Source organism: Scaptodrosophila lebanonensis, unplaced genomic scaffold (genome assembly GCF_003285725.1).
Source record: "Scaptodrosophila lebanonensis strain 11010-0011.00,11010-0021.00 unplaced genomic scaffold, SlebRS2 tig00000072-arrow-pilon, whole genome shotgun sequence".
Classification (NCBI taxonomy): domain Eukaryota; kingdom Metazoa; phylum Arthropoda; class Insecta; order Diptera; family Drosophilidae; genus Scaptodrosophila; species Scaptodrosophila lebanonensis.
Genome location: NW_022060558.1, coordinates 6091562 through 6107569, shown reverse-complemented (window position 1 = coordinate 6107569; position 16008 = coordinate 6091562). Strand labels below are relative to the sequence as shown.

Below are 16008 nucleotides of genomic sequence, written 5' to 3'. Positions count from 1 at the left end.
TTGACCTATCATGATAACATACGCACTCATTGTCAACATTCGGTTAGTGATTATGTGTCCGAATTCCTAAATTCATTATGATAGGTTAATTTTAAGGGATATCCATATATGTATGTATGTAATCCATGCCCATGCTCTGCCCGAAGCATAACAAGAGAGAACGCTACAGTCGAGCAAGCCCGACAGTGTAATACCCTGTACCCAGGTAAACTTCCGTCGCTGAGTTATATGCGCCCATAGCAACAGCAAAAAGAAGAAGAAGAAGAGCGAACTAGTTGCTGCAGTTTGGGGGGGTTGTACTGGCGAGAATTTGTTTTGCTAATAACTTTTCTTAGAATTGACCGAATTGAATTGAAATTTTGAACAACAATAGACAATTATATATAAATTATGTGAGCAAAGTTTGGTTTAGGTAGCATTTGAAATGTGGACGCTATTAACGAAATTCTGCAGCGGGGGAAGGGGGGGAAAATTAAAAAAAAATAAATAAACTCGTCCTTACTCGGACCTAGGAGAATCTGGATGCCAACTTTGCTTATTCTAGCTTTTATAGTTTCTGAGATCCTTGCGTTCATCCAGACGGACGGACAGATGGACGGACATGTCTAGATCGATTTCTCTCGTCATGCTGATTCAGAATATATATACTTTATGGGGTCGGAGATGCTTCCTTCTGCATGTTACATACTTTGCACAAACCTAATATACCCTTTTTACCCTACGGGTACAGGGTATAAAAACACGATAGTGATATAAATTATGCTGTTAAAACTGTACTCACTTATGTACTCGTATGCATGTACTATATGTATGTATTAAATATTTATTTTATTTATCTATATAATTCTAGCTTAAAATGAAAATCTTAAAGCAAGTAAAAAAGCTAAAGTCGGGTGTCCCGCCTTTGAAATACTCTGTACATATGTTTAGAATAATTATAGAAATTAAAAAAAGATAATTAAAAAAAATTTTTTGAATCGATTTGACCTCTTTTGGTATTTGTACTCACGTAAAGGGTGTGTAATTGCACATATACAAAGCAATTGCGTCTATGTGAGTGTATGTATGTTTATGTGTCTGCGTAAACTGCTATGATGTCAACTAAACAGCAACATCAACCACAGCCGCGGGCAGCGCTGGAGCAGCAAATATATTTATAACTTCTTTTTAAATCGGTCTATCATGATGAAACTTGGCATACGGACACAAATTTACTAACTGGGGCTATTTGCAAAATTGTAGTTCGAAATTCTAAGAATTACGAGAGTTAGAGAAAATCGCGATTTGCATAAGACATCTGCGAAAATGCTTAAACAGACACAAATAGACGCGCATAAACATACATACACTCACATAGACGCAATTGCTTTGTATATGGGCAATTATACACCCTTTACGTGAGTTCGAATACCAAAAGGGGTAAAATCGATAAATTTTTATAGCCTGTACCCAAAGGGTGAAAGGCTATACTAGTTTTGTGCGCATGTATGTAACACACAGAAGGAGGCGTGGCAGACCCCACAAAGTATATATATTCTTGATCAGGATGAGAAGACGAGTCGATATAGCCATGTCCGTCTGTCCGTCTGACCGTCTGTCCGTCTGTCTGTATGAGCGCAAGGATCTCAGTAAGTACAAGAGCTAGGATAACCAAAATTGGTATCAAGGTTCCTATAAGCCCTAGGCAGAACGAGTTTGTTTATTTTTTCTGATACACCCCCCCACTCCCCCGCAATTCGTATTTTTTCTTATAACTTCCGTAATTCTCGGAATTAAAAATCAATTTTGGTAGGTACATCCAGTTAGTACTAATGTGTCCGTGTGCCAAATTTCATCATGATAGGTCAATTCTGAAGAAAGTTATAGCCATAAGTAAAATCGCTGCTCATGCGCTGCCTGCAGCTCTGTCGGCAGCGCTGCCCGCAGCTGTTGTTGTTGTTGCTGCTTTTGTTAAACTTTGTGCTGCATACATACACGCATATGAACACGCATAGGTACGTGATGTAAATGTATGCTGTTTAAACTGAACATAAACATGTATTCTAATTTAATTAAATTAATTATTTTAATTAATTCATTCATTCATTTTTTTTAATAATTTAATTTTTTTTTTAATTTTTTTTATTTTTAATTTTTCCTTTTTGTGGAGAGTACAGGCTATTTTACTGTCGGGCTTGCTCGACTGTAGCGTTCTATCTTTTTTTTTTTAATTCTCTTACTTTTTAAATTTCTTTAATTATTCTAAACATATGTACAGAGTATTTCAAAGTCGGGACACCCGACTTTAGCTTTTTTACTTGTTTTGAGATACTTTTTAAAAAACTAAATATATTTTTAACAAGCCAGATTTGACGAGAAAAAAGCCAAATTAGCAACATTAAATATGTATGTCGATGCGTCATATCATATAACGCAAACGTTTCAGCAAAATAATCAACGAAAGCTCTCAAAGCCGTTGTAGAGTCGAATGGAACTTTTGCATTTCGGCTGAGCCGACTGGGATCTGTCGCGTTCGTCAAAATGACAGCTGCCTATATACACACATACATATGGTTCATAAATATGTAGATTTATTTATTTATGTATTTTGTTAAAGTATTTTTGATATTTTTATTACTTTTAATAAATATAACATATGTATTATTATTATAACATTCATATATATTATTATATTATATACTTTCACTTAATATTTATTTGGAATATGTGGTCCAGGCGTGTTGGGTGTATGACGAACCGTAGAGTCCCATGTGAGCGATCGCAGCTGCCCCAAGGATAACACTTCCTCAATGGCCCGTTTTGCCAATATTTGCTGAGTGGGGTCCAAGCGGCGAAAGGATGTCGCCCAGCTGGTCGCATAAATCTGCGCTTCTTCGGCAGTACAGGATAGTGGAGTTGGTTGTGGACTTGGTACTCGATTGATGCGTATGTTATTGGCTTTTAGGTGTTGATAAAGTTCTTCAACTGGCGAGGGTTGCGTTGGCTGATGATTCATAGCTTGCATTAAAATTGGTAATGTCTGTCGTGGTGCCGGATTCACAGAGAGAATTGGTTGTTGATGAGGTACTTCAGCTGACGAAGTTGTGGCCATTGTGACCAGATTTGTAGATTGTATTGTTTGTTTGGGGGAAACTGTAGCTGATCTTGTATCGGAATCTGACTCTAGATCCAACACCTCTTCGATTACTTGCAATGCGTCTTGTTTTATATCAAGCTCATCATGAGACAGAAATTCTAGCTCAGAATCTGGCGATGAAATCTGTTGGTCTTGGCTCGTTGTTTCTTCGTTAACTATGTCTTGTGTTTCGTCGTCGGAAAGTGAAGCGGGTTTTTCATTCCATTTGTAGGCCTTCGCTCGGTCGCTCCAAAGAAATCGCATCTGTTCGTAGTACCACAGCGTTGAAGTGTAAGATTCACCTTTACGTTTCGCATCTCGCTCTCTCCTCCATTCGCGTCTATGGCTGGAACGTATGCCCAGCAATCGCTGACGTAGACGCAATATATTTGCGCCCGGCTCTATCTTCTGATAATAAGGCAATAGAGCCTTCAATGCACGTTCTCGTAACCGAGTCTCCCCAGAATCATTGAAACGTATGCCCCAGAGAATCGGAAACGTTTTGTATGCCGCCACAAATGCGTTCCAATGTGTCAAATCTGCTGGCTTTCTTACTTTTTTCATTTTAATTTGCAGCACAAGCGCAATTGTAACGTATCGATTCAAGACCAGATACAAACTGAGGCAGAGAGTCGCTCGGGAGCTGCTTATGCACTCACGAGTATAGTTGAAAACGGTGGTGTGTGAGTGACCGGACACGCGAGAGTAAAAAGAGCATGGACTATTTCGAATACATACTATGTATAAACATACATATGTATGTACATATCTACATGTACCCAGTTATACATGTTGCGTCATTTCAAGAACGAAAAAGTCTCAGCAAAATTATGCTCCCATAACCATTCAGCTGTAGAGCCGAATGGGAGCTGATGCTTGTCGGCTCGGGTAGTTCGGATCTGTCGCATTTGTGCCTCAGTGAGCGAATTTTGTTTTCATTTGTGGAGAGGCACTCAAGTGAGACGGTCGATCTGCTCCGTATGTGTATGCTGAATGCATGTGTATATACAAACATACATAGATAAATGTATGTACATATGTATGGGGATGTACACTTTGTTCTTTTGAGGCTTTGCGAGCTGTCCCTATAAAAAGCGTACATACTACATATATGTACATATGTATGTACATACAGTTGGCACACCAATTATTTGTACACCCTTAACTTTTAGATTTAATGTATTTTAATTTCTGTATTTTTTTCGGCTCTTTATTTAATATAAACAAAATTTAATTAATATTAACAACAAAGCCAACAAGGATAATTATTACACATTCACATTATTACACTACATCTTCATACCAAAAGCTTTTTGATATACATATGTATGTATGTATGAAGTTTACAAATAATTTATGTGCGTAAAAAGCACTTTTTTGAATTGCTTTGAGCTTTTTTCTATGCTAAACATGAGTTACATATGTATGTATGAATGTATGTACATCTGTATATTGTTATTGTTTTTGAAAATATATAATGGTATGTAAATTGTTCATATTGATCAAATAATTTTAGTTTTAATAAATGATCCCAAATATTCTAACCATTAAAAGTTAAGGGTATACTAATAATTGTTCTGCCAACTCTATCTACATACATGTAAAAGGTACATACATAGATATGTACATAGTATGCTTTTTAAATTCATTTTTAGAATCACATGCCCATGCAGTTCACAAAGCAGCAAGAGAACAAATTGTACACACACATGCATATACATATATATATTTACATACACACATGCATACAACATTCAGCGCACACAAGCGGCGCAGACCAACCGTCTCATTTGACTGCCTCTCCGCATATGAAAACAAAATTCGCTCTCAGAGGCTCGAATGCGCCAGATCCGAGCTACCTGAGCCGACAAGCAACAGCTCCCATTCGGCTCATCGACAATTTTGCTCGAATGTTTTCGTTGTATAAAATGACGCAGCTATCTACATACATACATATGTACGTGTATGTATACGTTGTATTGTTTGTGAAAAAAAACAAACAAAAAGCAACAACCGAACGGCTATAGAGCCAGTCGCTGGCAATTTTGCTGCGCTAACACATCTTTGTATGTATGCATGTATGTATGTACATATGAACATACATATACATGTGTATATTGAATGGTTAGTGGCAGCAACAAAAGACACAAAATCGAGATGGCTAACTCACTTATGTATACACTACACATTGAACTTGTATACAAATACTAGGAGGTCTTGCAGCAAATTTGTACGATTCGAGAGCTAGAACATAAAGTACAATAAATACTATGTATAGTTATACATACATATGTACATATGTATGTACATACATATGTATATTTATGTATGTATATAGTTTGACAGGGATAAATCAATGTAAATAATTTCTAGAATTGAAAGCTGTACAATTTGGCAAAGTTATTTGGTCTTAATTATGCAATTGCACAACATTTAAATGAGCATACACACATACACAGAGCAAAATTTTAAATCGTCCACCTGGGACGGAAATCAACTTCGGATTATATTTTGTTTAATCTTTGAAATTGAATTGAAAATTGTCCGTTTACCTACAATTGGCATTTGAATTAATTAAAGTCAAATGTGACAGCCAAAAAATAAATCGTCCACAGTGTTGTTAGCGACTGAAACTGGCTATATACTACTTGTATAATGTCTTGTTAGAATTGTTGCTGTTTTTATGGTCTGTACCCAAAGGGTGAAAGGCTATACTAGTTTTGTGCGCATGTATGTAACACACAGAAGGAGGCGTGGCAGATCAGGGTCGATAGTCGATATAGTCATGTCCGTCTGTCCGTCCGTTCGTCTGTATGAACGCAACGATCTCAGAAGGTACAACAGCTAGAATAACCAAACTTGGTATCCTGATTCCCTTAAGCCCTAGGCAGGTGAAGTTAATTTTACTCTGATACTCTGTATAAATGCTGAACAGTCTGTCACTAATTTAAATTTGATCCTCTAGAACTATGTACTATGACGCATTGAATCACTCGGTGATGCCTTTTTGCTCCAATAAAATACTGTATACATACGTTCTTCAAATTTCTGGAATAACGTAGCGCCGAATCCTTCTATTGACGCATCTGTATGCAGTTCCGTAGGTGCACCGCGACAATATAATCTCAAAACAGGTTCGTTGGACAAAGCGTGCTTTAACTCAGCTATAGTTTTTAGTTCGTCAGCTTCCAACTTAAACGGGACATCTTTCTTGAAAAGGTTTGTTAGTGGTCGAGCAATATTAGCATATCCTTTGATGAATTTCCTAAAAAAGCCTGTGAGACCCAAGAATGACTGAATTCCTTTGATGTTTTTGGGTTTTACAATATTTTGTACAGCGTGAGTTTTCACTGTCCCAAGAAATTAATTCTCTTTTCCAAAAAGCTGCACTTTTTCCACTTCGCCGCCTTTTCTAGTACCAACTTAAATTTTTTGATGCATTCATCGGCAGTTTCACCATAGATAATGATGTCGTCGATGTACAAGGTAAACAGGACTTTTTGAATCTAGCGCCCCCTGGTGGCCCTATCTATATGTCGACTGGTGCGTTAGAATCTGCTATCTTTATCGATTGTCCAGTGAGAATTTCATGACATTTCCTCGATTGGAAGTGAAGTTAATGCGTTTTAAGTGTCAGTGTGTTTGTGTTATCGGTGCGTAAATGAGCTTCGAACAAAGAGCCAACATTAAATTTTGTTTTAAAATTGGTAAAACTTTTACCTAAACGTTTCAATTGATGGAACAAGTTTATGGCGATGATTGCCAATCCCGTAGCACAATGCACGAGTGGTTTCAACGTTTTCAAAGTGGTCGTGAGGACATAAATGACGACCAACATGTGGGCCAATCAAAATTCGTAATCACCGAAAATTCCATCGAAACTGTGCGTGAATTCATCAAAAATCGGCCGAAATCATCATTGAAATTGATGGAAATGGAATTGAACATCTCCAAAACATCGATTTATCGCATTTTGACCGAACATTTGGGCTTACGAAAGGTGTGTGCACGGTTTGATCCGCACAAATTGACTGACGACCAAATATTGCTCAGACGATTGACGCTTGTGATCGATTATTTGACCAAAAATCACATTTTACCATTAACCACTCGCCGTATTCACCTGATATGGCTCCGTGCGACTTCTACCTTTTCGAAAAAATGCATTTGCCCATGAAAGGAAAACGTTATGCAGACGTAGAGGCCATTCAAAAGGCTTGCCCCGGCATACTGGCGGTCATACCGGCCAACGAGCTAAAACACTCGTTCGACATGCTTTTGGATTGATTTTGCCGAAAAAACCATTTGTTCTGTTTTTTTTTTTAAGTCCTGTTTACTTGTACAATTTCATTACATCGTTAGCTATGAGTTTATGGCACACGTAGTTAACAAGACGCACGAACGCAGCTGGTGAGTTGCAAAAGCCAAAAGGCGCTCGATTAAATTCGTATATTCCTTCTTTTATTATAAATGCTGTGTATTTTCGGCTGAGCTTTTCGATAGGTACATGGAAGAACCTATTTTCCAAGTCCATTACTATAAACATTTTAGCAGCTAGCAATGTTTCAAGTACATCGTCGATCAGCGGAACAGGGAAGCAGTCTTTTAAAACCATTGTAAAGAAGTTATTTTTTTCAGCTGGGGTAATGACTCATTTGTCCAGGATTCCTTACAAGAAATTTGTAAGTTGCGGGACCTTGCGACCAAAGGGCTCGATGCACATTGTAGGGGCCAATCGGCAGCGACACGTGGAATTTGTACTCACTGGTTGATGCCCGGTAAGAGCAAATTCGACGCGCCTACCAGTCTGTTGCCGTTTTACAACTGCGGTTAATGGCCCAGCAACTGTAAAACGTCGCCAGTCTGATCCGCCGATCTCATGGTTTTGGTGTTGTATTTGCCTGTTAGTGGCCCAGCAAATATAACTACCAAGACTCAGCTCAGAGGGCTACTAATGTCCGCTGTATATAAACTGTACTCACGCAGAGGGAGAAATATGCAAGAAATAAATCAATGCGCTCTGAAATATTTCGCAAACTGCCTTTTATTTATATTATAAACACTGTTGGCCCTACGCTACACCACGATTGTTGCTTGATTACGCAGACTTACTCAGATTAGTTAACTTAGGTTAACTCCTGTGCTCGGTTGCTGGAAGCTGGGGCCGAAAGTACGTCTGCATTGCTTGATGGTTCGCCGGAGAAGAGAGCGAGATCCCTTTTTCTAAAACACCTATGCAAGCGTGGGCGGTGATGCCGGCCCGTTTATTCTCCCCCTATTCAAAAGACCATTGCTTCGTAACTCTAATTGGCAAATAAAGGAACTTTTGTATGCGATATTCAATGTGCAATAAGGTAACAAAAATGTGCAATATTCATCTGTGCAATGTAAAACAAGAGAGAACGCTACAGTCGAGCAAGCCCGACCGTGTAATACCCTGTACCCAGGTAAACTTCCGTCACTGAGTTATATGCGCCCATAGCAGCAGCAAAAAGAGGAAGAAGAAGAGCGAACTTGTTGCTGCAGTTTGGGGAGGTTGTACTGGCGAGAATTTGTTTCGCTAATAACTTTTCTTAGAATTGACCGAATTGAATAAAATTTTATACAACAGTAGACAATTATATATAAATTATGTGTGCAAAGTTTGATTTAGGTAGCATTTGAAATATGGACGCTATTGACGAAGGGGGGGGGGGGGGGGGGGGCAAGCAGCGGGGGAAGGGGGGGAAATTAAAAAAAAAAAATCGTCCTTACTCGGACCTAGGAGAATCCGGATGCCAACTTTGGTTATTCTAGCTTTTATAGTTTCTGAGATCCTTGCGTTCATCCAGACGGACAGACGGACGGACGGACATGTCTAGATCGATTTCTCTCGTCATGCTGATCAAGAATATATATACTTTATGGGGTCGGAGATGCTTCCTTCTGCATGTTACATACTTTGCACGAACCTAATATACCATTTTTACCCTGCGGGTACAGGGTATAAAAATAGGAAATCTTAAATCTAGTAATTCAATATAATCATAATCGTTTGTGGCACAGAATTTAACTGCGTCACACCATTTTGTTCAGCTGTCTAAAATCGACGCAGGTTCTGAGTGTGCCGTCCTTCTTTTTTACGACGACAACTCCGCTCAAGTTTGATGTCGATTCGCGTACTATGCCTTGATGAATCCACTGTTCAACTTGTGTCTTCACTGCGGCGCTTTCGATTGGCGGTAAGCGTCTGGGCTGCTGATGAAACGGTGTAATCTGCCCATCAGGTACGATCTTTAAAAACACGGGACCCTCGACTGTACTCGTTTCTGGTTGGTAGTTTTTGATCAAAGATTCAAACAGCTGCTTGAACTGCGGAGGACAACGTATATCAGATTCGGCTTCAACAATATTATATATACTTAGCTCGTTTTGTTCAGCGCTGACGGGGAGGAGAAGTGAAATCCATTCTCATCCAGTTTGCAGCAAAATTTAGAGATGTCATAAAAACCAAGAAGCGCATCATGTTCGACCTTGTTGTTGGGCACGACGATGATCTTCTGCTGTATTTCATGGCCATCAACAACAACAGTGCCCATAAAGAAACCCAACGGCGTTGTTGTAGTGTTACCTAGACCACTCAACACGGAGTGACTTTTCTGCAGTTCGACTTTTCTCAATTTGTTAAAAACGGCTTTCTTAATAATTGTCACATCGGAACCAGTGTCTACCAAACCAACCACTTCAATGTTGTTCAGAATTATTTGTTTAAGGCGCTTTGAATCTTTTACGATGCGCACACTATCTACATTCTTTTGACAATATTTAGATATATGTCCATATTCATCGCACTTAAAACACTTTTTTTGAGCTTTGCAGTCCTTTCTAAGATGTTCAACTGATCCACAATTAAAACAAGAGAGAACGCTACAAGAACGCTATAAGCCCGACAGTGTAATACCCTGTACCCATGTAAACTTCCGTCACTGAGTTATATGAGCCCATAGCAGCAGCAAAAAGAGGAAGAAGAAGAGCGAACTTGTCGCTGCAGTTTGGGGGGGTTGTACTGGCGAGAATTTGTTTTGCTAATAACTTTTCTTAGAAAGTATATATGTCCGTCCGTCCGTCTGTCCGTCTGCATGAACGCGAGGATCTCAGAAACTATAAAAGCTATAATAACCAAAGTTGGCATCCAGATTCTCCTATGTCCGAGAAAGGACGAGTTTATTTAATTTTTTAGTCCCAGATGCCTTATGTGAATACGTGGAAAATGTGTGTTTTGGAATTTCCCTCGCTCCTCCCTCCCCCCACTCCCATGCAAATCGCGATTTTCTCTAACTCCCGTAATTCTTAGAATTTCGAACTACAATTTTGCAAATACCCCCAGTTAGTAATTATGTGTCCGTATGCCAAGTTTCATCATGATAGACCGATTTAACAAGAAGTTATAGCCATTAGTTTTTTTTGCTGCTCAAGCGCTCCCCGTGGCTGTTGTTGATCCTGGTGCTTTGGTTGACTGCGAACATGCTTACACAGACACTAATATACGAGCATATACATACATACACTCACATAGACGCAATTGCTTTGTATATGTGCAAATATATACCCTTCACGTGAGTTTGAATACCAAAAGAGCTGAAATCGATCAAATTTTTTTTTTTTAAGTCTCTTACTTTTTTTAATTTCTATAATTTTTGTAAACATATGTACAGAGTATTTCAAAGTCGGGACACCCGACTTTAGCTTTTTTACTCGTTATTTTTTCTACTCTTTAATGAAAAGTTACAAAAATACAACACAATTTATTCTGTATTCTAAATACATAACCCAAGTTTAAAGTGAATCGGATTTCTAATTTTCTAAAACCACTTCTTGGTGTTCACCTACACTTTGACAGCTTTTTAACGCTTTCCTTTTGGGCTGTGCGTTGATTGCACATACTTACATACCCACAAACATACATATGTAAGTATGTACATAAATACTGTAAAATTCAACTTTATTTTCGATATTTAACAGCTTTTAAAATATTAAGTTTCAGAGCGTCTCTTTTTACACGTGCTCGCGTCTGCTTCTTCTTTTTCAATCAATCTATTTTAATTTTTATCGACTTATTTAATCTCTTGTATCGACTAGTCATATTTCGATAAGTTATTAACTATGTACATTTTATACTCGGGCAATCTGACATTAGATCGGCCTCGATCTATTTGAATTTATATTTCAACGATTTATTTACATCAATTTGCATCCACGGCTTAAGTCTTGCTGGTTCAAGGATGCCTCTGTATGGTAGCTGGGTCAGTTGACAGTCGTCCACGTCTGTTATCTCGTATCTGTCATTTGGAAGGACGCGACTCACTTTATAAGGCCCACGATATTTGGGTGAAAATTTTTTGTTTGACCCCGGTGTAGTTTCTATGTTGCGAATAGCAACGGATTCGCCTATGTTTTAGTGTATAACTAGCCTCGTTCCTTTGTTGTGCCCGTGCTATTCGACAACTAGCCTCCTGCCTTATCTCAGGTAAATTTCGGGAATTTTCTGATCGGAATTTGTCATTAAGAAATTCAGCAAGTTCGTCCACAATTGGACCTGACGCTGTCTCAGCTTCTCGTGGACCAAACGCATTATCTGTTCTTGCATAAAATTTGGTACATACAGAAGTAAATTCTCATGGTAGTCAAGTTCTTAACACTACCTTTCTTTAAATCTTTCCAAATAGCTATAACCTCACTATCTCGCATTTCCTCGAGCTCAAAGCTGTGATATTTCGTCTCATCTGCAGTAGGCTTTCTTGAGAAGAAGAAAACTGGATGGAGTTTCCCATCATCCTGCTTCTGAAGAAGAACGGCTCCATACCCAGGCGAGATGGGTATGGAGCTGTTCACGGTTCGCACTATACAATGATAGAACTGGGTGTGCGGAAAGACTTTGTTTAAGTGTATTGAAAGCTGCTCTTTCTGTTTCTGACAAGGGAAATGGTCCTTTCCTTTTAAGGGCATCCGTACGAGGTTTGGCTATCTTTGAAAAGGATGGAACAAATTTTCGAAAATACGAAAATAGACCAATACTGTAATGCAGATCTTTGACATTTGTAGGCTCCGGATAGTTTTGGATCGACGCAATATGACTATTGTTTGGTGTTATCCCCTTAGCACTGACATTATATCCCAAATAATCTATGCTTCTTTCTAAGAATTTGCTCTTTTTTATGTTCACCTCCAAGCTCGGTACAACCGTATGGTCCTCACAGTACGTGTCGGCACAATACTTGTAATGTCATCCATATAAACTACAAGATCTCGAGACTTCACCAATGAGTCCAGAACATTTGTAATAAACCGGGCCCGTTTTTTAGCCCAAACGGCATTCTTAGATATTCATATTGGCCGTCGGGGGTCACAAATGCAGTATATTTAATGGAATGCTCTCGCCATGGGAGGAGCTTGAACCCACGACCTCTTGTTTGGTGTGCGCGTGCGAGCCACCGAGGCCCCCAATGCACATCTTAATATCACCAGATTTCTTCTTCACCAAAACGATTGTTGACGCATATGGCGAATCGCTTTCTCTTATTATATTATTTGTCAACAAATCCTCCACTATGTTTCTAAATATCCCTTTATCCCTTCTTAATACGACAGTCTTCGGAGGCTACTATGAAAGGGTGTATTATCATTTAACTTGATTGTCATAGTACACTTCGGCGAACAAGGAGTATCTGGGCTTTTGTTTAAATAATGAACCTTAATTAAATCCCGGCATTTGTCAGCTATACCTAGTCCGAATTCCAAGCCGACATTTAGACTTTTATCAACAAGGCTAACATTCTGTGATAGTTCAAATTCACGTAACCGTTCACCTTACAATAGCTCAGCTTCTTCGGCTTTGGATGCATTACATTTGTTACTAACTTTTAAAGAGTCATTTATTTCATTTAGTTCCTTAAGGCTATTGTGATCGTCTGTATTAAATGAAATAACTTTGATTTGTCGAATAATTGATAAGCAAAACCAACTATTTTATCAGCATTATAATTTTGGCAGTTACATCTATGCTTAACATTTATCAAAAGTTTTAAATTTAGTATACTTAAAGCATTTCTTCCCAATAATAATGGGGTTGGTAAAATCAAATCGGGAACTACATAAACTGGTATTTCATAATATTTGCTTTCAAACAGAACTGAACAAGTAATTTCTCCAAATGTTGGGATGGAGTGTTAGCCAAAGCCTTTCAAAATTCTTAGTGGCACAAATGATCTTGCTAAAAAGCTTATTGGGCTTCCGGAATCTAACAACGAATAAATATTTTTTACTTCTGTGCACCCGTTATTATAGCCTGTACCCAAAGGGTGAAAGGCTATACTAGTTTTGTGCGCATGTATGTAACACACAGAAGGAGGCGTGGCAGACCCCACAAAGTATATATATTCTTGATCAGGATGAGAAGACGAGTCGATATAGCCATGTCCGTCTGACCGTCTGTCTGTATGAGCGCAAGGATCTCAGTAAGTACAAGAGCTAGGATAACCAAAATTGGTATCAAGGTTCCTATAAGCCCTAGGCAGAACGAGTTTGTTTATTTTTTCTGATACACCCCCCCACTCCCCCGCAATTCGTATTTTTTCTTATAACTTCCGTAATTCTCGGAATTAAAAATCAATTTTGGTAGGTACATCCAGTTAGTACTAATGTGTCCGTGTGCCAAATTTCATCATGATAGGTCAATTCTGAAGAAAGTTATAGCCATAAGTAAAATCGCTGCTCATGCGCTGCCTGCAGCTCTGTCGGCAGCGCTGCCCGCAGCTGTTGTTGTTGTTGCTGCTTTTGTTAAACTTTGTGCTGCATACATACACGCATATGAACACGCATAGGTACGTGATGTAAATGTATGCTGTTTAAACTGAACATAAACATGTATTCTAATTTAATTAAATTAATTATTTTAATTAATTAATTCATTCATTTTTTTTTAATAATTTAATTTTTTTTTAATTTTTTTTTTTTTAATTTTTGTGGAGAGTACAGGCTATTTTACTGTCGGGCTTGCTCGACTGTAGCGTTCTATCTTGTTTTCATATACAAGTATGTGCGAAGCAAGGTACGTGTTTTATTTTTAATGTTCGCCAGTTTTTGTCATAGCATTTGCATTGTCAGTTGTAATAGCTGATATTTTGTTGGTATCCAGGTTCCCCTGAGCCCTAGGCAGGTCAAGTTTGTTTTTATTCTGATACACCCCCCCACTCCCCGCAATTCGTGTTTTTTTACATAGCTCCCGAAGTTCTTGGAATTTCGAACTAAAATTAGGTAGCTACATCCCGTTAGTGATTATGTGTCTATACCAAGTTTCATCGTGATAGGTCAATTTTGAAGAAAGTTATAGCCATACATAAAATCGGTGCCCATGCTCTGCTTGTAGTGCTGCCCGCAGCTGTTGTTGTTGTTGGTGCTTTGGTTCAACTTTGTGCTGCATACATACACGCATATAAACACGCAGAGACACGATTCTGATGTAAATGTATGCTGTTGAAGCTGTACATGAATATGTCTCCACTTTTGTATACGATTATTGAATAATTTGTATTTAATTTAATTAATATATATATATATATATATATATATATATATATATATATATATATATATATATATATACGATTCTGATGTAAATGTATGCTGTTGAAGCTGTACATGAATATGTCTCCACTTTTGTATACGATTATTGAATAATTTGTATTTAATTTAATTAATATATATATATATATATATATATATATATATATATATATATATATATATATATATATATATATATATATATATATATATATTAATTAAATTAAATACAAATTATTCAATAATCGTATACAAAAGTGGAGACATATTCATGTACAGCTTCTTCTTGACTGGTCTTCAAACCCGTTATCGGGCTATGACCTGACGTAACACAGCTCTCCACGCGCCTCTGCTTCGCGCGCGTCGCATATATATATATATATATATATATTGAAAAATCGCTAGCTTTTTAGCGAAACGACAACAAGAATATTTAACTATTTATTAATGAGACGCGGTATTCTTCGATTATTAATATTGCTTTAATGGCTTGGAATTTGTGCAATAACGATGTTGACCGTGCGAGAAGTATTTAACAAGTGATTTGCCTGCTGCCGCTACAAGTCAGCGGGCCGGCATAAGAAAAAGAATGCACAAAGAGAGCGCCACAGAGAGCGCAGTAAAGGGCGCGATAGAGAGCGCAAAGAAAAGGCTTAGAGGCTCAGTAGGGTGCTCCAACATTCCGGCCCCTTTGAAGGACTCCCGGTCTTTCAAATCCACCCGGAGCACCGCCAACATCGTGGACTGGTCGCCTAGCAGCGCCGCTGCCTCTAACAATCCTCCTATGTGAGGAGGTCGGGGAAGAATTAACCACCAATCGATTCGCCGCTCTGCCGCATAGTCCGTCAGGGCGTCCTTTCTCCGCTCGAAAGCCGGCGGCATGTCCCTCAGCAAGCCGCTTGTTCCCGCGAAGTTCGTCACGTTGTCGCTGAAGACCATTTCCGGCAGGCCGCGCTTCCCGATGAACCTTGTAAAGACGTTAAGGACAGTATCAGTGGATAAATTAGCTACCAGTTCGAGGTGAACGGCCTTCGAGGCAAAACAAACGAATACCGCTACGTAATTTGTAACGGGCGGTCTTCCGCGTATGCGATAGCTACCATGGAATGGGCCGCAAAGTTCGAGTCCACAAACCCTGAAAGGTCGACCTTCTCGAAGGCGATCACCTGGCAAATTTCTCATTATTTGCTCAACTAACTTGGGCTTGCATCGAAGGCAGTGATGTAAAACTGCTGAGCAAAACCTACGAGTATTTATCACCCAAATCTGTTGCTTTAGCAGCCCAACTAACA

General features: G+C 38.7%; 1 protein-coding gene across 1 annotated transcript; it reads right to left on the bottom strand.

Moving 5' to 3' along the window:
- Positions 1 to 2686: 2686 nt before the first annotated feature.
- Positions 2687 to 3679, bottom strand: LOC115625477. Its single transcript, XM_030520527.1, has one exon. The coding sequence runs from the start codon at positions 3677 to 3679 to the stop codon at positions 2687 to 2689; it is 993 nt and encodes a 330-aa protein (XP_030376387.1).
- Positions 3680 to 16008: the final 12329 nt, after the last annotated feature.